This window comes from Ahaetulla prasina, chromosome 3, assembly GCF_028640845.1.
Source record: "Ahaetulla prasina isolate Xishuangbanna chromosome 3, ASM2864084v1, whole genome shotgun sequence".
Lineage (NCBI taxonomy): Eukaryota > Metazoa > Chordata > Lepidosauria > Squamata > Colubridae > Ahaetulla > Ahaetulla prasina.
In genome coordinates, this window is record NC_080541.1 from 126,285,855 (window position 1) to 126,309,542 (window position 23,688).

General features: G+C 40.1%; 2 protein-coding genes across 3 annotated transcripts in view; one reads left to right on the forward strand and one right to left on the reverse strand.

Moving 5' to 3' along the window:
- RGSL1 (regulator of G protein signaling like 1) overlaps positions 1-14,346 on the forward strand; it is a 41,719-nt gene extending 27,373 nt beyond the window's left edge. The window contains exons 11-20 of the mRNA XM_058174687.1: positions 1,078-1,183; positions 2,895-3,088; positions 3,588-3,705; positions 4,145-4,241; positions 5,735-5,864; positions 6,322-6,505; positions 7,326-7,464; positions 10,126-10,250; positions 13,663-13,787; positions 14,183-14,346. Of these exons, the coding sequence (XP_058030670.1) occupies positions 1,078-1,183; positions 2,895-3,088; positions 3,588-3,705; positions 4,145-4,241; positions 5,735-5,864; positions 6,322-6,505; positions 7,326-7,464; positions 10,126-10,250; positions 13,663-13,787; positions 14,183-14,334 (1,370 nt within the window). The 3' untranslated portion in view covers positions 14,335-14,346. The remainder of the gene's footprint in view (positions 1-1,077; positions 1,184-2,894; positions 3,089-3,587; positions 3,706-4,144; positions 4,242-5,734; positions 5,865-6,321; positions 6,506-7,325; positions 7,465-10,125; positions 10,251-13,662; positions 13,788-14,182) is intronic.
- The window catches only part of RNASEL (ribonuclease L), a 107,707-nt gene that overhangs the window by 63,308 nt on the left and 20,711 nt on the right, over positions 1-23,688 (reverse strand). The gene's annotated exons all lie outside the window — the stretch shown is intronic.

Here is a 23,688-nt window from a genome sequence, read left to right on the forward strand (position 1 = left end):
CAGACGTGCATGCCCGCCACTTGCGTGGATCCATCCTCTTTCCCTACCACCACCAGTCCGCAAAAGCAGGTAGGTTAGGGAACTCTGCTTTACCACACTCTCTGGGTGGTTTACAATGTCAACATTATTTGGTTATTGCCCCAACAATCTGGGTCCTCATTTTACTAATCTCAGAAAGATGGAAGGCTGAGCAACCTTGAGCCTGGCATGATTGAACTCCAGACTGTAGGCAGAGTTTGCCTGTGCATTCTTTGTATATATATATAACATTTTTTATCTCTTAATGCAAACATTTCTTCTTTCATTAAACAGTGTGTCATTGGAGTACATATTTTTTATTTGTATCTATTCTTGTATTACTACTAATACTTAACTTACCTACTATTATTACATTTCTCTTCTTAACTTGTTTACCTTTATAATACATTACTTTCATATTTATTCTCTAGCCACTGATAAAATAACTCCCATATATTTTAATCATCAGATTCTTCCTTTCCTTTAATTGAAAGTGTTAATCTATTCATTTCTGCACATTCTAATATTTTCTTAATCACATTTTCATCCATAGGGATCTCCTCACTTTTCCAATTTTGTACAAATACAATTCTAGCTGCAGTTATTACATGAATAATCAAGTATACATTTTCTTTATTATAAGCTTCTGGTAGAATCCCCAACAGGAATAGTTCAGGTTTTAAATCAATATGTTGCTGCGTCATTTTTGCCCAATATTTTTTTCCTTCGACACATGTCCACCACATACGATAATACAGCCTGCAATATTGCATTCTAACCACTGTGCCATCATGGCTTCTGATACTGCAATTGCAGCAGGAGAGAGCTGGAAGCATCTAAAATGGCCAATAATTATGTCAATTAATTAATTAGTGGGGAGTTTATTTTGTTGTGTGAACAGATCCTAATCTATATTTCCTAATGCCCAGGTGAATTGAAGTTTTAATATGAGTTTCAAGTCTTCTACGCTCATCTTCAGGTGATGCATCTTGCCCATCTCCAAATCAGATAAGGCAGAGCTTGTACTTACCTGGAAATGTCCTGTTATTTTTTTTACAGAAGTGTTTGTTCGGCCAGTGGTTCCCAAAAGGAGTCTCCAATGGGCCAGATCAAGTTTCTCCTTCCTGAGGAAGGCTGTGGTTAGGAAACCCATTTCAAAGCCCAGGTATTTATCTCATCCATCCAGAAGGATACATTCGTCTCTTTCATTCCAATTCTTAGCCAAATAGATTTTCCTCAACATGTAGCAGCTGGAAAGAAGGAAGGAAGGAAGGAAGGAAGGAAGGAAGGAAAGAAAGAAAGAAAGAAAGAAAGAAAGAAAGAAAGAAAGAAAGAAAGAAAGAAAGAAAGAAAGAAAGAAAGAAAGAAATATGGATCAGAGAATTTGGGATGGAGTGAGGGAGTAAACTTCTTCCTCCTTTCTTTCACAAACTCCAGGTTAAGATATTTTCCCTAAAGCTGTTTTGTTTTTATTTAAACAGTAGCCTCCATTGCTACCAATGGGAGCTTTGTGTAATACATTAAGTTGTCAGGTCTGATCTAATCCTTGCTGGTTGCTCATTCTACACTATCAACACCATGTTTTGGTGGGCTCATCTAATTTTTCAAAGAGGCAGGGAGGTATAATATTGGCACCAGTGCCCTATATAATTATTCGGCCACCACTTCTTGCCACCTTTTGTTTTTTTAAGCATTTATTGCTATACTCCTATGCATACTTTTTTCAGGACTAAAGCCTGTTGAATTTAATCAAGTGAACATATATAAGATTGCATTGTAAAGCTAGTATTGCTTTGAAAATCTGCAATCCCATTGCGATCCAGTAGTAAAGGTAATTAGAACCCACCCCTGCCCCAAGGAGTGTTAAAGGTGTCTTACCCCTGCAATATTTTTTTCCAGAAAGTCATCTGTATACCAAGTTTGGTTGAAATTGCTTGAGGTGTTTCAGAGTTATGCTGGAACACACACACACACACACACACACACACACACACACAAACCGAGGGGTGTTAAGGGTGTCCCACAGTGTTTGTCTCCATTTGAGGTGTTTCAGGGTTATGCTGGAACACAAACACACACACACACACAGAGGAGTGTTAGGGGTGTCTTACCCTCACAGTATTTGTTTCCAGAGGGTAAGTCATCTGTGTATGAAGTTTGGTTGGAATTGCTCGAGGCGTTCCAGAGTTACGCTTGAACAAACATACATACATACCTACATCCTTTTTATATATACAGATAGAGACCCAGCTGGGTTACCTTGCACCAGTCATTCTCTCTCAGCCCTAGAAAAGAGGCAACAGCACACTACATCTGAAATCTTGCAAACAAACAAACACCCTGCAGGGACATGTCCAGGTTGTTGCTGGAAGTCAGCACTGACTCAAAAGTATCCCTCAAAAGGGTGTGTGTTAAACCACATCACTACCCTTTAAAGGGGGACGGGGTATTAAACCACATGTCTCTAATGTCTTAATCCCCACACTCTTTTCATGAAGCTTGGAAATTTGATTTTAAACAAAAGAGTATGTACTGTTCTATAAGGGGGAGTAAATAAATACTTTTCTGTTAAGTATTAATAAAGTAGTAGTTTTCATTACAATATGATTTATCAATAATTGTATAATTTTCATTACCAAATGGTTTGTCAATAATTGTATAATTATTGACAAATCATATCTTTTGTTTAAAAACATCCTCTTTTGCTTAAAATTAAATTTCTAGGCCTCGTGTAATATGCTTCTGCATCATCTTTTATTGATATTACTGTTATGTGTTTTTAAGTGGTTTTTAAATGGACTCCACCGCCATCTCCGAGATTGTAGCTTTATGGAAAAACAGCCTCTTGAGCTTCCTCATCTCTCTTTCCTTCCTAGAACTCTCTCTGAAGTGATGCAGAACTCGCTCCATTTTGAGTACTTCAGGAACTTCCTCAGGCTACACAATGCAGAAGCCCCACTCCTTTTCTGCCTGACTGTAGAAGATATTAAAAAAGAGCTAGATCCCAGGATTCAGCAAATGCAGATCAACGAGTGTGTCCGAACTTACTTCTTGAGCCCTATTCCACCCGGTATGCCGCAAGCAAGTCTCTCATTCTATCTCAGAAGGCTAGAGATAGGCCCAGGGATGATTCACTATTGAAGCTTACCTCCTTGCTTCTGTCCGTCTTGTGCTCCTGCTTTACTAGTCTGGATGGGCCTTCTGTTTGAGACAAAGGGGAGAAAGGGCAGTATTGCCTTTAAAATTCTCAGCAGAAAGCTCCTGGTCTCCTCCTGGTTTTGGCTGCTTGTAAATGCTTCCAAGTCTGGTTTGCTCAAGCCAATTTGAGAAGAACTCAACCTGAGAGCTTTAAATTTTCAAAAAAGCATGGGAAGAAGTGCTTTGGATCTTTCACAAGAGCACCTCTTTGCTGTTCTTTCAAACTCTTTTTCAGGCTTCTTTACAAGACTAAAAAATAAATAAATAGTATGGCTCTTTCAGAATTGCACGAAAGATAACAATGCTATAATGATATGACCACTAAGTGTGGCCCAGAGTCAGATGTCTGGTATGTACTTTGTCTTATCCAGAAAAACTGCTGCATTGTGATGAATATGTCATCCGTGAGATTCCAAAGTTACCATCAGTCACTCTTCCCATTTTGGTCACTGCTCAAATATTAGTCCTGAGGAACTTGGAAGAGAAGTGGTGAGTAAACAGCAACGACCAAACAGTGCCATGGGGATTGTTCATTTTGGGCCATTCCATAGTCAGAAGACTGTATGTGGTGATATGGAAACCCACAGAGGCATTGGCACAATTGTGCAAATAGCAAGGAGATGGTATTCTTCAAAGGGAACCTGTGGTATTTTTGTTCTGAGGTGGAGTAAAGTTGGAGTTTAGCGTCCTTTGTGTGGGATCTGCTTGTGTCCATACACTGCTCATATGTGACTTACCATATGACCAATTTATATCTGGAATATAAATTATTTCGCAGGCCCAAAAATGGGGGAGAATGTACGACAATTTAGGAATCCTTTGCCTGTTACACTCAAGTTTCTCCTATAATCATCTTCAAATGAAATGAATTGGAGTAGATAACAAGGAGTAATAATTTACCAAAATGATTTTACTTTTTTACTGGCAGGTTTAATATGTACCAAGGCCTATATCCTGATAGTGATATTGCCCTTGCTCCAACTGGTTGGAAGTCAAAGAAGGATTCTGCATTGACAAGCAAGCAGGTGACTGATGGTTGAAGGAGTAGTGGTGGGGAGGGATTAGATTCATACGTTCCATAGGGATTGATGGTTGCAGAGGTGGGATTTGTGTTTACAAATCCTTCTGCCCTATATTCAGACCCAATCTGAAATTACAAACTCATAAACAGTTGACTCAGTTGCCTTGATTCTGATTTTAAAAGCTATTCTAAGCTTTGAAGGTTCAGAGGAAGCCAGGATGCAGGGCATTGCATTCAATAAACAAAGCTTGCCTGCAATAATGAACTTCTGGCTTGTCTTGGAGAATCAGTTGAATAAAAGAGATGAGCTTTTTCTGACTTGACATTCTCCTAATCAACTGACATGCTGTGTCCAACGTCTGAAATAATATGGGGGCTTTAAATAATTAGGTATTTTTTTCCTCACTCTTTATCCACTGAAAGAGTCAATCCTCAAAGCTTACACTCCATAAACAATAACCAGAAAGCAAACAGTAAGAAAAAAAAATCCTCTGGAATAATCTTCCTCCAGAGATTTGTGTGACTCCCATCTTTAGGTCATTCAAAAATTTACTGAAGATCAGGTGGTTTTCCTAGAAAATAAGGACTGTGGAGCCCTGTTTTGTTTTGTTTTGTTTTGATTTGCTATTATTATTATTATTATTATTATTATTATTATTATTATTATTATTATTATTATTATTATTATTATTATTATTATTATTATTATTATTATTATTATTATTTACTTTATTCATTAAATATGAAACTCAGTCAACTAAACATTCCAAAATGCATCAGAAATACCATTGACTGGTGCTAATAGTTGATATGGGTCGCTGCAAGTGTCCTAGGTATCAACCAAATACCTTCTTAAGATGTACAATGTTCCAAGTAGCGCAGTTTTTTGCAGTTCTGCTGGTGTTATTGCAGGAAGCTGCGATTTGTTGATGTATCTTATAAAATTCTTGGACATGGTATCAAGTGCCCCAATGACACTGGGTATCACTATTGCATGTTTCATTCATAGCTGTGTAGTTTCGATGGCCAGGTCGCGATATTTTGTGATTTTTTCCAGTTCTTTTTCTTCGATGATGATGATGATGATGATGATGATGATGATTATGCCAACACAGTTGCTAGTCCTTTAACTGATGTTGACCTTCATATATATATATCGAGTTCTTCCAAAGAACTAGGAAGTTGTAATTAATATGCACAGTATAGATCCAAACAGTGGGGTCCTTTGCAATTGGCAGATGGAAATTTTGTCAGTGGGCAGATTTTCTAAGAGCTGTCCAAGATGTTTTGGTATGGTAGCCTGTGTGCTGATAGCCACAGGGAACATCATGGCCAGTTTATGCCATAATCTTTCAATTTCTATTTTCAGATCTTGGTAATCTTCTCCAATTCTTTGTCTTCTACTCTAGTTTTTCACATTTCACATGTGAGCATTGACAAGGTCAGCGATCAGGCTGCCCTGTACTAAGCATTGCAAACCATGTTTTTTTTTTCCAGAAAAGATGCTGGTGTATGCTTACTGCCTTCATCAGGAGGATCTGTAAGTTCCGAAAAGCAATGAGCTATGTGGGACAGCGCAAACGCTTTGAGAACTTTCTCCTCAAGGAGGTGAAGAACGACAAGGAAAGTGAGTCCTAAATCTCTCAGTTTCTACACATCAGTGGGTTTTTTTCAGGAGAAGGAGTCTTTTATGCTATGGTTTATTTTAAAACCAGGAAATGGAGAAAAGGCATCAGTTGCTTCCGATTGAAAGGAATTCAGCATCCAAAACTAACTTGCTTACCGGGAATGAATGAAGTTTGAGAGTTTTGAGGGTTGTTTTTTTTAACACACACGCTTATTTCCTTGCTTCTTCATTCCTCTAACCTAAACTTCTTCAGCCACATAGTGTGGAATGGTTCCACTCAAGTGACACTTTGGTTGAGTCTGTCCCTTACAGGGAGACCAACTGCAACTGAAAGCTAGGAAAAACATTCTAATAGTAAGAGCAAAGCCATAGTGAAGCCAATATTGAACTAAATTATTTTTATACCTCTCATCATGTATGGATTTTTGTGGAAGATGCTCTATTTCTTTCTCTCCAGATATACAGAGTCCAACTCAAACAAAGCCTGCAATTCAGAGTGGAGTTAGTGGGCGTTCTGGCCCAAGTTCTGGACCATCAGAAGAACCTGAATTGCAACAGGTGAAGCGCAAGCTACCTGGTGGCCGCATCATCTCAGTCAACTTCTTGGTGAATGATCTCTATTTTTATCTAGAAATGGAGAGGTAAGTCACTCCATGCTATATCACTTGCCATATCATTCATGCTTCTTATAGTCTCAGATCAATAATATTTACCCCCATTCATTGTGTCTGGTGCAATTCTTCAGTCACACTCATCAAGCATCATGTTATAAGGCCTTATATCAGGAGTGTCAAACTCAAGGCCTGGGGGCTGAATCTGGCCAATGGGTGCTTAGATCTGACCTGTGAGGTTACCCTGGAAACAGTGAAGGACCAGCCCGCAGTACCTCCTAAGCTACATTTTTGCTGGCAGAGGGCTGCAGGAGGCCATCACAGCTGAAAATGGAGCTCGGGAGCCTGTGGTCACTGGAAGAATGCTTGGGCCACCACAGGTGCCCCCAACATGAGTGACGTTGAACTACTCGCACCCTGGCCGTGCCTATCCCAACCCCCTGAGGTCAAACACAACCCTGATGCAGCTTTCAATGAAATCGAGTTTGACACCCCTGCCTTATATGAATATCTGATATACAGTATCTTATTTGGATTGGACAATTGGCCAATAAATTCTCCAATATGGGAGGCATCATTTTCTTTGTTCACCACAGCAATCAGTGACACACAGAGACTTTTATGAGGCTGATGCTGAATTAACATGACAGCTCTTAGCAAGGGAATGGGCCACCGGAAGAAATATCCACTTGACCCCAAATATGGCCTGTTATTTGCTGCATTGCCAATCCAGGTGCAGATGATAGCAACTGTCATGTGATCTTGCCTCCGATTTCTGTTACATCAAGGGAGGGCTTTTGTATTTCCCATCTCATCCGTCTCTCTTTTTTTCTATTTATTACTACCACAGGTTTCTTCATCTATCTGACACTGTGGTCATGCTGGCTTCTCTTGGGTTCTATACAGAGAGAGATATTGCCTTCTTGAAGAACAAAGTGACCACGATCACCAAACTATTTCTGAACTCAGATATCCCACCTAAACTTAGGGTAAGAGATCTGAAAACAACTTTTCCAAGGTAATGGGATTAGTTGTGCTTGCAGGAACATAAAGAAAATTTGCTGTGTTTTCAACAATGGCAGAGAATAGACGCTGAAGTGAGCAAACAGAGAGGTAAAATTTACAGATTTCATAGTAAAGCTCAACATTATTATGATAATAGTGGCACGTTTTGTAAAAGCCAGAACACAGTTGAGTTGCATCCCACATTAGCACAAAATTTGTATCTTTAAGGACCTATGTTTAAAGGAACCATTCAACTCCTTTTGCTCAGAAAGGAAGTTTCTATTTTGGTCTGTGGTGATAACCTTCCTACACACACAGAGAGAGAGAATTGCTTTGGATACTGAGACTGATGACATATAAATTTAATAATTCAATCAATAAAATAAGCATTTTTTAAAAAAAATCAGTAAATTATTTCTTTTTTGCTATTCATTTTTGAATATTGTAAACCTTGCAATTCTTTCAGTCTTTCTCCCCTAGAAATCTGACACAACTTTTGATTGGTCTGTATGTTCAGATCTGATCATGATTGGTCGATATATTATCAGACCTGTCCCTGGACAATTTTAGGGATGTGATTTCACAGAGAGGAAGGAAAGCCTTGTAGTGGCCAACATGAGCTGTTCCTTCCCTTTGTTTTCTCCCCTAGGGCTTTAATGTATGGCTGGCTAGGGAATACTAGAAGTTGAAGTCCACAAGCCTTAAAATTGCCAAGGTTGGACACTCCTGACTTAAAGTTTATTTCTGGGGCTAAGAATTCAAGGTAATTACTGATCATCAACTTCTTAAAAAGATCCAGTCATGTCCAACTTTAGGTGTGGTGCTCATCTCCATTTCCCAGCCCAGAATGCCAGCATTGTCCAAAGGGGTTCTGTGATCATGTGAGGGCTATGGCTATATATGCCAAAAGGCACAGGGAATGCTGTTACCTTCCCAACTAAGTGGTACCTATTTATCTACTTGCATTTGCATGCTTCCAAACTGCTTGGTTGGCAGGAGCTGGGCAAAATAGGAGCTCACCCCATCACACAGTACTTGAGTCGCAAACTGCCAATCTTTTGGCTGACAAGACCAGCATCTTAACCGCTTGGCCATCGTGCCCGTTCATCAACTACTTGCCTAAATAAATAAAAAAATGAAGGGCAGTAATCCTAGGATTACTGGATGGCATTTAACCCTCCAACTATAGAAGTTTTCAATTCATCACAAAGCTGGAAAGCAAAAGTTACTTATGATACCTAAGTATGAAAGAGACATTAAATCCCAGGAACCTTGTTGCAGCATTGAAAAAGAAGATGAGTTCATGACAAGGGACTGAATGGGTACTATGACCCTCATAAAAAATGGGGAAGGAATGTTTTTATTCCAGACAATGCCCATTTTGAGGCACACCCTTCAAACAGTGGCAAAAAGATACAACCAGATTCATATGGGAAATCAAGGATTAATATAAGTTTCTCCCAGATGCAAAGGAAAGAGGCAAATTGCCTGATTTTAAATTGTATTTTGCTGTCTGTAGTTTGGTTGATGAAGGAATGGATGCTGCTAAGAAATAAGAAACTCTTAGAATTAGAAAATCATGGTCTGCGGTTTGGATGGCATGGCTCTTTATGGTACGGTAAAGTTACTGTAACTTTTTTTTAAAAAAATTGCATCACAATTGCCATATTACAAATGGCAAATCTGAACAAATTACAAAGATGTAGACCCAGGCTATGCCCATAAATACTTTTGTGGACTTCCACTCAAGAAGCATTTTATAGAAAAGAAACAATTGTTTATAGCAAACAACAATGTTTAACAAATAAAGGCTTGCTAATACAGAAAAATAGGGCTTGAGACTCGAGTGCCACATGACAGGCTGAGTTCCCATTATTTTCCCCAGCTCCTGCCCACCCAGCAGCGTAAAAGCAGGCAAATGAAAGTAGAATCAATAGATACCACTTCAGGGGAAGGTAACAGCATTTTGTTGGCCACATGACCATGGAAATGTCTTCGGACAAGAAAGTTAAGAAACGGAGCTGAGCACCACTCCCTACAATTGGACACAACTGGACAGGGGAAACTTTACCATTACCTAATTCAAAAAAATAGAAAACTCAAAATGAAATCAAGGGGATCGACTACAGAAGGATTTACTTTTCACGGTTTGTATATGTACAATTAAAGGTGAGGGTCAATACGGACAGAACTTTACCAGGTATAGAACAATACGTAACAATTTGAAAATGATTATGTACAAATGATGAACGTGATTGGTTGGATCTAGTCTCTGATCTAGACATTTTTCATGGGAAATTAGCCTTTTAGAATTAGGTCCCACTGAATGCTACACTGGTCTTAGTAAATAGGGGTTAAACATTTGTAGGGCAAGAATGTGCTTACAAGGTGATATTCATGCACACCTGTAAGGCATTTTGTGAAGAAGGTTCATATTCTAAGCAAAATACCAAGTGTAAGCACTTCTCCAAAGTTAGCTTTGCCTTCCAATGTTTGGTTTGAAGGCATTATCTCAGAGATTGGAGAGAGCTACATCACTTTTCCTGTTTCTGTTTTGATAACGGGCCGACATAATCATCCATTTTTATGACATTTTATATGAAAATATATTTTATTTATTTAGTTATGATATCTTCCATGATCAGGTCAATCTCACAGATGCACAGTGTATTCAAATTCGGACTTTAATTTCTGAAGGTGTGCTGAACCGGACTCTTTATCATGGTGCTATAATAGCCATCTTCCCACATTTGTTATACTTCTGGAAGAAGTAAGTATTTTGATGATTTGGAATAGTTTTGCTGTATATGTATGTTTCAGATGTATGTTGAGACACTCTTATAGAGCCTTTTCCAAATGCAGAACTGAAGTGTTCCCTACTCATCAGAAATCTATACAAGATTAGCATTTGCCGCACGTACTACCAATTCATGTTGGCAATGTTATTTCTTGATTTGTATTCTGCCTTTATTATTTTTACAAATAATTCAAAGCAGCAAACATAGCGAACACACCTTCCTCTTCCTATTTCTCTCTCATCAATAACCCCATGAGGTGAATTTTGCTGAGAAAGAGTGACTGACCCAAATTCATCCAGCTGACTTTCATGGCTAAGCTGAGACTTGAATCTACCATCTCCTGCTTTCTAGCCTGTTGCCTTATGATTTGATTGACTAATCAATCAACTAAGCTATCAATCCCTATCCTGCATCTAAAACCTGTGTTCTGGTTTGTTGCCAGAGAACAGTATCCTGATTTAAAGTATTCAGGGCATGTTATTAAAGCTTTAGTAAGTAAGGTTAAACTCCCTGGTGTCATTGTCCTCTCTTTTCTAGTCTCACTAATAAGTAGAAAATCTCCACTAATCATTGTACATCTGTACAGTGTAGACCCCATCATCTGTCAAGATCTGCTATCAAGTGTCAGCCCAGCCAGGTAGACCAGACTAAAAAAATCAATGCCCTAAAGGTCAGGACCACTTTTCTTGCAACAGGTATAGTAACAGAATCTTGCAAGACTAAATGTGCCTCCCCGCACCTACACACACACACACACATACACGGAAAGGTTTGTCTGAGATGCTTTCTCAAGAACTTTGTATCTGACTATTGTCTTGGTAGTAGTGTATCCTTCTGTCCATCAAGGTCATTCCCTCTGCCCTCTATGGCCCATGACCTGTGGCATTGGTAGAGTCTGACCAGCAAAGCTGAATATGCTTTTCTGCCACATTGAACAATCCTCACACAACCAGCAGACTGAGTACTGGTCCATAGACCAACAGAGGTGGCCTTGTTTCATCTGGTATTCCATTTCTCCTGCCACCTCTCCCTATTTTGGCAGTCGAAGCCCAGGTTACCAGGGAAGGGGGGATGGTGGAAGAATTGACACTTTACTCACCAGTTACAGTCAACAAGTCCTTCAAATAGCTGTGAGGATTGCAAAATGAAGTAAAAGAATCCCACTTTGCCACACCTTCCCTCTCTCCCAGTACTGACAGCTTTTTCCCCCCAGACTTTTGTGAAACATTTAGTACACTTATAAAAGAACAGTAAACCTATGCTCAAAAGCAGCACAAACAACAGCTGACAGGCACACCAAGAGGAGTAAGTGACACAATGGCTTGCTCTCGCCTGCTTCACCTCACAACTTTCATCACCATCACTGGTAGTGCTGTTTGGGCTGAAAAAGGTCTCCGAGCTAGGGATCAACTCAGATATCTGGTAAATATGAGAAAGAATCTCTCTACTGCTCTCCTTGTTCCCAAGTTAGGACTGTCGCAGGGAAGAAGTTGTCAATTTATTCTCTACGCACCTGAGGGCTGGACAAGAAGCAATGGGTGGAAGTCCATCAGAGGAAGAGCCAACCTGGAATAGGGAAGACTTTCCTGACAGTGAGAGCAATGGATCAGCTTGCTTCCCAGAGTTGAGGGTGCTCCATTGCTAGAGGCTTTCAAGAAAAGCAGCTTTCAACCACTTATCTGGGGATGGCATAAGGACGCCTGGCTTGGGCTGGAGATTGGACTAGAAGACTTCCTTTCAGCTCATGATTCTATGAAAATAAGGGCTTAGAGCAGGGGTCTCCAACCTTGGTCCCTTTAAGACTTGTGGACTTCAACTCCCAGAGTTCCTCAGCCAGCTTTGCTGGCTGAGGGACTCTGGGAGTTGAAGTCCACAAGTCTTAAAGGGACCAAGGTTGGAGACCCCTGGCCTAGAGGGCAGTGCCTGAGGATTGAAGGGAGGGGACATAAATTCAACAGTCAAGGTGGCTAATAGGTGCCAAGCTGATCCCAACCACTTGCAGTCATTTGATTGCAAGACTGGTGGGTTGAATATACAGTAGTATCAGTTTGCCCCCACAACAAAAATAGCTGGGGTCATTGAATGATTAAGGAGGAAAAGGCTATCCTCAGATGAGAATAAACCAAGAATAATTTTAAGCTACTTCATATATAGACTGAGGATGAAAGGAAGATAATGTAACACTGACATGAACGAATCAAAAAGTCACTGGGCATGTTTTTGATCTGGGAAATACCTATTATCGTGGACAAAATCAGAGAATAAAGGTTACAGCAGGATTATTAAACTGGTCCCAAAGTTCATTTTGCAATCTAAGCAATACACATATCAAAATCAAGTGGAGGTAGGAGCCTGCATGGTGCATTCTTTCTGCTTGTGCTGCTTTTATGTGATAATTTGATTTTGGATGCTTTAATACAGAGGTCTTCAAACTTGGCAGCTTTAAGACTTGTGGACTTCAGCTCCCAGAATTCTCCAGCCAGCTATGCTATGAATACTGGGAGTTGAAGTCCACAAGTCTTAAAGCTGCCAAGTTTGAAGACCTCTGCTTTAATACTACAAAAAGAAAGGTTCAACTCAAGGAAGAATTCCATGTCCCTAAATTGTCACTCTGTCTACTTGTCTACTGTTTTTTTTTTAATTCTTTCACTCTAGACCTGGCCTACACAAATTATAGCCCTCCTGTTGTGTCTGCACCACCTGAGCTGGGCCTCCTGCCAGAAAGTGACTTGGAAAGTGAGGGGGAAGGGCCGTCAGGACTTACCTCGGGAGCACCGGCTTCCCTGGCTCAGCTCCAGGAGCCAGAGGCAGGCCAGGTGGAAGAGATAATGAGACCTCCGTCCCTGACTCTTTCCCCCCCCAGGCCACGCCTCCAGACCCAGCTGATGCCAATAGGCCTGGCTGGACCCTAGGTTTCGTAGGCAGGAGAGGCGGGAACAACAGAAGCAGGGGTGGGGCAGGCCTAGGAAGTGCTGAGTCATGGAGCCACACCCCACAGGATATAAAAGCAGCAAGAGCTGCTGTGCCTCTTCGTAGCAGGCAAATCAACTGCTTAACTAAGAGCTGAAGTACTGTTTGTTCCTGGGTGACTCATCGGCGTCGAGGGAGATAACAGAGACACTTGGCAGATGCTCTCTAGTTTGCTGCCGGAGCTGATAGTGCTGGCTAATTAAGCCATTGCTCAGACGGAGGTGAGGGGGGACAGAACACCTCCCAACACAATCTGTTATCTATGTATGACAGGCCATCCGGGGGCTCAGGAAGCCTCTAAGTTTGTTTGTCTGCTTTGTTTTTTGTACCTTTCTTAGCGAGCAACTCTTTGCTTTGCCAAATGTGCATTATGTCAATAAAAGCTGCCAGGAGTATCAACATTTTTCCTGGCAGATACTGTTATTGGAAAGTGATGAAATGTTTCAGAAAACGTAAAGGAGAAAAAACAGATGAGTCTCCCCCTGTTCCACTACTGTCACCTACAAAGGCAGCTAGGAGGTCCAGTGGTTTCAGTGGAGGTAAGTAGAACATGTAGCTTCCATGATTCATTTTGTATATGCATTTGATTAGCATGTTTGAACTGTCTATCACTCTTGACCTTCTATAGAACAGGGGTCTCCAACCTTGGCAACTTCAAGACTTGTGGACTTCACCTCCCAGAGTTCCTCAGCCAGCAACCTGGCTGAGGAACTCTGGGAGGTGAAGTCCATAAGTCTTAAAGTTGCCAAGGTTGGAGACCCCTGTTCTATAGGGTGCTAAAACAGTGTTTTTCAATCTCAGTATCTTTAATTACACCATTCTTACAGTGTGCATTTTAAAACAACTTTTATCAGTGATCAATGATCAGTGATGGGGGATCAGGAGATAATGCCTGAGTTATAATTTGCCTTCACTTTTTAATACTTTTATATAGAAGATCATCCAATCATCAGGTTTACTTTGCTCAAGGGAATACAGCTACTGCTGCCTCAACCAAGGGAGGCAACAGACGAATTACCTGGAGAAAAATGTAAGTCTTTTTATATAATGTTATTAATAATTTTAACTATAATAGTAGTTAATTAGTAACATCTAATCTAATACTAAATTTAAAGAAAGGGAAAAGAGAAAGAAAGATGAAAAAGTGCAGGGAAATAGGGGGAAAAAAGAAGTAGGATTATAAAGAAAGAATAGAAATATACAGGTAGTCTTCAACTTATGATCACAATTGAGCCCAAAATTTCTGTTCGTAAGTGAAACATTTTGCCCCATTCTACAACTTTTCTTGGCAGCAAGTGAATCACTGCACTTGATAAGTTAGTAACACAGTTTGTTAAGTGAAGCTGGCTTTCCCATTGATTTTGCTTGTCAAAAAGTTGCAAAAGGTGATCACATGACCTTGTGACACAGCAATGGTCATAAGTATGAACCAGTTACCAAATGTTTAAATTTTGATCACATGACGATGGGGATGCTGCAAAGATCATAATTTTGAAAAATGGTCATAAGTCACATTTTTCAATGTTGTAACTTTGAACGGTCGTTAAATGAACTGTTGTAAGTTGAGGACTACCTATGTAAAGAATTGACTTCCAGTCTTGGTCACTAGAGGGACTCAAGCTATTGTCCAAGCACCTGAAGGCAGAACAAGAAGCAATGGGTGGAAACTAATCAAGGAGAGAAGCAATCTAGGATAATTTTCCTGACAGTTAGAACAATTAATCAGTGGAATGACTTTCCTCCAGAAGTTGTGAATACTCCAACACTGGAGTGTTTAAGAAGAGATTGGACAACCATTTGTCTGAAACAGTATAGGGTTTTCTGCCTAAGCAGGGGGTTGGATTAGAAGACCTCCAAGGTTCCTTCCAACTCTGTTATTCTATCTTCTGCTACAAGTATAAACAAACATAGTGATTCTAGTGGAAAGTCCAACTTCTCTGGATGGTGAACAATTTGCTAAATTCTCAGCTGCTGATCAAACACCGGCTGGTCATAAACTGGTAACAAGCAAAGAAAGCCAGCAAAATCCAAACAACAAATTAAATTCTTACCTAGGTGATCATAATTTTTTTTTGCCTTTCCTGCACTCTCATCCTTTCCTTATTATCTGTCAGTGTAATGGTTGAACCAAAGATTGAAGTAGAAACAATCTAACCCTAAAGAAATTGGCAAATGTCCAGAATTTAGAACTTCGTTGTGGATGGGAGTTGGGGGGAGAGATGGTTTTAAATTACATTTTTTCCCCAGATAGGTTGAAGGTTTCAAATCTAACTTAATTCTTTTTCCTTGGCAGCATCAACAGGAAGTGAAACCCATGTGAAATCGTCATCTGGTGCCTCTGTGCAAAAAAGGTAAAATGTCTTTGAAATATGTTGCCTCTCCTTGAGACTTAAAAAGTTTTTGGGAAATGAAGAATTGTATAAAAGCATCCTCCTAAAATTCTCCACCAAATTTATAGGCTGATAAATTAGACCGGGGTAGTCAGCCTTTTTATACCTACCGCCCACTTTTGTGTCTCTGTTAGTAGTAAAATTTTCTAACTGCCCACCGGTTCCACAGTAATGCGTCGTGTATAAGTTGTCTGCGCTTGCCTCTCGCGCATCGTGAATTGGGTTTGGGGAAGGGCACCGGCTACCAGCTCTGCTTGTCTGTTACAGCTGGGTGGTATGGGGAGAGATGCGCGAGCTATTCTGGGATGAGGATTTTTTATGTGCGGTCACACTATAGCGCCATTTAGTTTCACTTACATAATGCGAACTAAACTTATGCGTGGGCAATATAAATAGTATATTTTCAGAAATTTTAATTGTCATGGGGAATTTTATGAAAACCTAATGAAAATGTTTTTAAATAATGCTATGAAATTTTTTTTAAAAAGTCAATTAAATTAAAAAAAAGGAAAGTGCTTCAGTATCGGACAAAACCCCTACCGCCCACCATGAAAGCTGGAACGCCCACTAGGGGGCGGTAGAGACCAGGTTGACTACCACTGAATTAGACAAAGACACATTGACTTTTTAAGTGAAAATTTTCCACCAGTTTATTGGGCAGAAACTCCCCAATAAACAGGTAAGGTTTTAAATGGGTTTCTGATGGAATGTGTATGTGCATATGTTTCAGTTCTGCAACCAGTGGTAGAAGCAGCCATGCTTACAATTTGGCTAACATTTTGCATCCTACCTCCATGCAGAGGGTGAGAGTGCTATGGCTGCCACTTATGTGCATGTAGAAACACACACAGGTGGTAACTATTCAGAGGAAGTTCTCCAAAGCAGCCAAGGAGTAGAGAGAAAGCTTAAGACATAGACATTCTCAGATAGTTCACAGAGAAAAATAATCTGAATTTTGTGAGATTTTGATATATCAAGACATAATCGTGATTGTCAGCTACTCCCCCTGCACTTTGCCCTGTCCCTAAATTGCCCTTATCTTTTTTTAAGTCTATAAATGGAATGGTGATAAGTTTTCACCAGATATTCCAGTACTGATTTTGACTAGCCTTTTCCTCCATATTCTAATGTGATCCAATGGCAGCCTAAAGTTATGTAAAATAAAGTTCAGTGACAAGTATTGACTCTGATCAGAAAGAAGCTCTTGGATGTTTAAGACAATTGATGTAAGGTCAGTCTTCTCAGCCACTATTCTGTGTGCAATTATTCTCTTCCTAAAGAGGCGGAACAGAGTGGCCAATGGAAGATCAAGGAAAGAGCTTGGCATGTGATCACCATTTGCAACCATCACAGCCAACATCTGCCAAAGAGAAACAATAGCGGAAGCCAGATTCTCTTAACTGCATTATTGCAACTGCAGTGATTCACTTAACTACCTTAGCAAAAAAAAAAAAAAAAAAGATCATGAACAACAGAAATTCTGGTCTCAAATGTGGTTATAAGGACTACCTCAGTAGTGGGTTGCTACCGGTTCGCCTCGGATCGGGCGAACTGGTAACGGCGGCAGCGGGAGGCTCTGCCCACCTGCCCAGATGCTTCTGCGCATGCGCACGAGCGAACCGGTAATGATGGGTTTTGAAATCTGCTCCTGGACAACCTGCATGGTTGGACATGTTTGTTGCACAGAAGTCACAGCCTAATAATGCCAAAAGATCAACTAATTCCTAATTCAGTCATGAATTCTCATAGCATTACGTATCTCCGCTTTAAATTTTTAAATTTGTTTTTGCTTGCATTCTGACACAGGACATCAGTTTTTGAAGATGGAAAAAAACTGTTTTAACAGCTTAATATTGCCCCTTCTGGAGGCAGGATGTCACACTTTCTCAATGGGGGATAAATGTCTGCTTCAACGTGGGGAAACTGAGATCCTTGTCTATCACCACAGCAAGTAACAGGGTTTTGACAAGCCTGAAAAGATCTCTGGGAGCTAAGTGATAAAAGTATATTTTCCCTCCTGGGATGTATTTTTCTAATCCTTTCTATTAATTCTCAGAAAGCGGGCGGGGGGGGAGGATAAAAGGAAACAAAGAATTGAGGATATGTCTTGTGTGCATACAAGGATCAGAATCACTGCAAAATTTAGAGAGGCACGGTAGATAATTAAAATCGGTTTGTCCACTCCCTTGGTATATTTTAAGATTCAGTGGGTGGATTTCTATTTTATTATAATGACAAGTTATCATTTCAGGTTTTATTTGGAAAAAAATCATTGTTTCAGTTCAGAAGATGAAACAGGGACTTGTACGAGATAATACCGGTAGCAGTTATGGAATAAGCAGTTATTTTAATCATGAAATACTGGTCTCTTATTAAATCTCCCCTGTCAGGTCTTTCTGTATCGGCAAGCTTAATACAAAAATCTATCTTTCTTTCTTCAATCATCCCATCAAGATGTCACGGAATCAACAGCTACTGTATCACTCTGTTTTTTCCAGATTAAAAAAAAAAATCTACTCTGAATCTAAAGATTTGGCAGCATCTTCAGCAGTGGGACAATACTCCCTTAAAGAATCCAAATTTCTATCTGTCAACAGATACTGGTGGGAACATTAGAGGAAAGTATCCCCAGCAAACCACTGTCACACCAAAATAATGGCATGCATTGTGTTGCTGCTATATTACACAAGCTGTCCTTATCTGTTTGCATCCTGATGTCTGTCTCAATCACACAAGTCCCACACAAGGTTGATGCAGCCATCTTGTCATTTGTTTTGTTGATGATGATTTCTTAACCCATGACTCCAGGAAAGGGGAAGGAGGGAGGAATAATGTCCTGGTCTTATTGAAAAAATCATTCAGCATATGAGACTTAGAAACCTCACCTTTGCCTCGGTCCCAGAATTGTGGGACTCAGTGATTTCTTTCCATGCAGCATCTTCTTCACACAATAATATATGCATAAATATTGGGTTCTTAGGGCTATCTGAACTTGGTGTTTTTCTGCAGACTCTTCCTTGCATCAATGATGTTTGCTAGCCTAGTAAAGAAATATCTGCAAGAAATCAACCAAGCTCAGAGAACACCAAGAACCCAACCATTCAATCCTGAGTAACATACATTTTCTACAATTGGATATATATCTATTTCTGGATGAATTAATCCATTGGATCACATTGAGAAGCCACAGATACATACATTGATACCATTTGCATAACAAAAGAGGGCCAGCATACATTCATGATATTATCACAGCTACCCACTAAAAACCAGAATGACAACACAGGATCACAGGATACTCCAAAGTCATTGGTACTCTCTTTTGCAATCATTACTCCCAAATACCCTCTCCCACTGCCCCCAAAAATACAGAGCGCTTTTACAGTGATTTAAAAATCTGGGCCTGTTTTGATTTGTACTCTGGGTCATAAGCCATACTTCCAGTAGCTGCTATTCCACTATTTTTCAACATTGGCAACTTGAACATATGTGGACTTCAACTCCTAGAATTCCCCAGCCAGCATCTGCACATCTTCAGGTTACCAAAGTGGAAAAACACTATCTCTCCACGTTTCCTGAGCCCAAACTCTGGAACCCCACCTGGCTGTTTTTCTGTATTCTAGAAGGAATGTGAACTCAGCTATATCAGAAAGAAGCTACTGTATGTTTCTTTTGATATCATGGAAATATGTCCTGGAGGTACGTATTCTATTATTACACGTTTATAAACAATCCCAGATTTTATATATATATATTGGGGCAGACCAGGTGCTTCGACAGAAAAACACTTTGTGTGTGTGTGTATGTGTGTGTGTGTGTGTGTATTTATATATGTAAATGTGTGTGTGTGTATATATATATGTGTGTATGTGTGTGTGTGTGTGTGTGTGTGTATTTTCGTAAGTTTTCACATTTCACAAATACGCCAAGACCTACATCTATCTATCTATCTATCTATCTATCTATCTATCTATCTATCTATCTATCTATCTATCTATCTATCTATCTATCTATCTATCTATCTATCAATTTGAAACAGTAAGGAAACCTGCAAGTTTCTTTTTCATTTGTAAAGGGATTTTATGTGAAGCAACTACAGAGCATAATGAAATGTGCTTGTTTTCTTTTCCTGTAGCTGCATTTACAAAACATTGCTTGGCGTCCATTCGTAGGTCAAAGATCTTCACATCAAGCAAGGAGGGCTTGCAATCCACACTTTCTCTTAACATAGATATTAAACAATTCTCTTTTTGTATTTCTCTTTACATCTGGTGTGTTTTATGTGAACATTATTCAGCACTGATACGATTAAAGTTGCAGATGACATAGAATAACATATAACTCTACAAACATATTGTAAACTGGGCCTACAATATGAGTATCAAATTGCTAAAGTCGCTCTCTTAATCCTTTTGCTCACTTTAAACCACAGCAGTCAGAAGCAAAGATTCTTTCTGCTCATTTGATTTGTTTCCAAATGAAGAGCAAATTGAAATTTGCAGAAGATTGAAAGATTAAAACGTTATCTATTATCTGTTCATTCAGTCCTGGCCTTGTAAAAAAAGAAAAGAAAACTAGGTTCATTCCGGCTCTTAAACTGTGGCTATAGAGGCCTAATCACAAAGCCAATTCTCATCTACAAAGACCCCTGTAGCACCTTCTGATGATCTAACTGAGAGAAAATCATCTAATATCAGCTCAGCCTCACCTTTCCTGAACCAACTGAATAAAGGAACTGAGGGGAAACTATATTTATTAAAGCAACTTTGAGATAATTTAAATAATAGATAAACAAATGTACCAAAACAACCCTGGAGAGCAGGAGAGGGCAGTTAAGAAATATGAAATTAGATAAAAATAAATAAAAGTATTCATCAATTTTTTACCAGGTTCGTCTGGTTCGCCAGTTGCGCCCCTTTCTAGACCGGGATGCCCTATGCACAGTCACTCACGCTCTCGTGACGTCTTGTCTGGACTACTGCAATGCTCTCTACATGGGGCTGCCCTTGAGGAGCACCCGGAGGCTCCAGTTAGTTCAGAATGCAGCTGCGCGGGTGATAGAGGGAGCCCCTCGTGGCTCCCATGTGACACCTCTCCTGCGCAGACTGCACTGGCTACCTGTGGTCTTCCGGGTGCGCTTCAAGGTTTTGGTGACTATCTTCAAAGCGCTCCATGGCATAGGGCCGGGATACTTACGGGACCGCCTGCTGCTACCGGATACCTCTCACCGACCTGTGCGCTTTCACAGAGAGGGACTCCTCAGGGTGCCGTCGGCCAGACAGTGCCGGCTGGCGACACCCAGGGGAAGGGCCTTCTCTGTGGGGGCTCCCACCCTCTGGAACGAGCTTCCCCCAGGACTTCGCCAACTTCCTGACCTCCGAACCTTTCGCCGCGAGCTTAAGACACATCTATTTATTTGCGCAGGACTGGACTAGATTTTAAATTCGAATTGGTTTTAATGGGGATTTTATTATTTTATTATCATCATTTTAATTATTCGGCCAATTATAATAAGTTTTTTAATGGATGTTTTTATTTGTATTTATATGTATATTTTTATCTGGTTGTTAACCGCCCTGAGTCCCTAGGGAGATAGGGCGGTATAAAAATACGAAAAATAAATAAAAGTATTCAATTTTTTTACCAGGTTCGCCTGGTTCGCCAGTTGCGCCCCTTTCTAGACCGGGATGCCCTATGCACAGTGACTCACGCTCTCGTGACGTCTCGTCTGGACTACTGCAGTGCTCTCTACATGGGGCTCCCCTTGAGGAGCACCCGGAGGCTCCAGTTAGTTCAGAATGCGGCTGCGCGAGTGATAGAGGGAGCCCCTCGTGGCTCCCATGTGACACCTCTCCTGCACAGACTGCACTGGCTACCTGTGGTCTTCAAGGTTTTGGTGACTATCTTCAAAGCGCTCCATGGCATAGGGCCGGGATACTTACGGGACCGCCTGCTGCTACCGGATACCTCTCACCGACCTGTGCGCTCTCACAGAGAGGGACTCCTCAGGGTGCCGTCGGCCAGACAGTGCCGTCTGGCGACACCCAGGGGAAGGGCCTTCTCTGTGGGGGCTCCCACCCTCTGGAACGAGCTTCCCCCAGGACTTCGCCAACTTCCTGACCTCCGAACCTTTCGCCGCGAGCTTAAGACACATCTATTTATTTGCGCAGGACTGGACCAGATTTTAAATTCGAATTGGTTTTAATGGGGATTTTATTATTTTTATTATCATCATTTTAATTATTCAGCCAATTATAATAAGTTTTTTAATGGATGTTTTTATTTGTATTTATATGTATATTTTTATCTGGTTGTTAACCGCCCTGAGTCCCTAGGGAGATAGGGCGGTATAAAAATATGAAAAATAAATAAATAAATAAATAAATAAAGGTGACAAAGGCATGAACCCAAACCTTGAAACTGTCCACTTGCAGTTGAACTCCACATCTCAAATGGTGTTGAAACCCCTGCATTTTTACTGATGACTTTTCTGATGTTTCAGTCCAGTCCTGAAAACACTCTCTGCAATGTGGTTCGAGACTGGCCAAGCCACCACTGATACAGCAGATTCTAATTCTGCACCAGCCTATTGCATTAGTGAAGTGTGGAGAATTAACTAATAGAGTACTGTGAGATTAGCAGAATATTTCATTGAGTTTCTGGAATATATCTAGCTGGTGATAAAAAAAAAAAAAGGAAAAGTCTCTCCTGCCCAACTGAAAATCTGACATCTTCTAAGAGAGCTTGATGGTTTTGTTTCCTATGAAATGACAGCAACCCCAAGCTTTAAGAGACAATGCCAGAGGGAAGTATATAGCAATAGTGGATAAATTGTGCATAAGACACACACACCCCCGCCCCGTTCTTTATATCAGCTCTTTATATCTGTCAAATGACATCAATTTAAACTGTGTAGTCTAATCAGATTCATCAATGGGGATCACAAAGAGGAACTTGTACAGAAATGCGTGGGGCTTCCACTGCTATAGATTTTTTGCCCTAGTTTCCTGCACAACACTTTTTCATTGCTACCACACCAATAAAGATCACTTTTCTCTATCAGATTAGTTTGGAAGATTGACCTGAGCTTAATCATCTTAAAGACCAGGGGAAAGGTTTGAGAGACTGGTATGCTATGGAAGTAGATGGAATGGCCACCTCAGCCATCATTTCTAGCTCTCTGTGTGTCGGATGTTCAATAACTTTCCAAAGTGAATTAATAACATCCAAGAAATTGTTTGGGTTCACATCTCGCTTAAGACTCAGGGAACCAAATGCCATGGCTTGATTCTGAATATGATGAAGCAAGGACCTAGTGAGTTGAAGATTTTAGAAAGTACAGTCTTCAATTCATATCAAGATTGAAAAGAAAAAAAAGCTGGACACATTGCAAAAGCTCATTAACAAAGGGAAATAGTTCCATAGTTTTGGGTTGATGCCTTCTCTTTCTTTACAAATGTCTATTAACTCATTGCTTCATTTCTCTTGAGGTGTTTGCCAAAGACTTTTGTGGCATAGCAAATTGGGCAGCACTCTCTTTTTGGAACTGCTGAACTTATAGCTCAAAAATGGCAAACTATGCACTGGTAGTCCTTCTTTCCTTCTATTGCCACTCTTGAAAAATTAATGGCATTGATCAAATTAAGATTTTAAAATATTAAAATATTTTTAAAATATGCAGGTCTATCTTGGCTTCAGCAACTTGGAATCAACAGCAAAGGGATGTTATTGCTAAGACTTAAAAAAGGTCAAATGCTATTTGGGTTTTGCCTAACCCTGTCCCAGCTGTGATGAAAATATTCAAAGTCATTAATTCACATTATACAGTGGAGAGATTTGTAACTTAAAATGGATTCATAAGAGGAAATCAATTTTCAGGAAAACAATGAAATTATCTTCTAGGGAGAAAATTCAGATACACACATACACACATTTCAGGTTTTGACCTTATATGTTATTGAGGTGTAACTCTTTCATTTGTGTGAAAAAGACAAGGTTTTAAGCTGCCCTATTTTGATTTTTAGGCTGTATTAGAAAACTTTAAAGAATC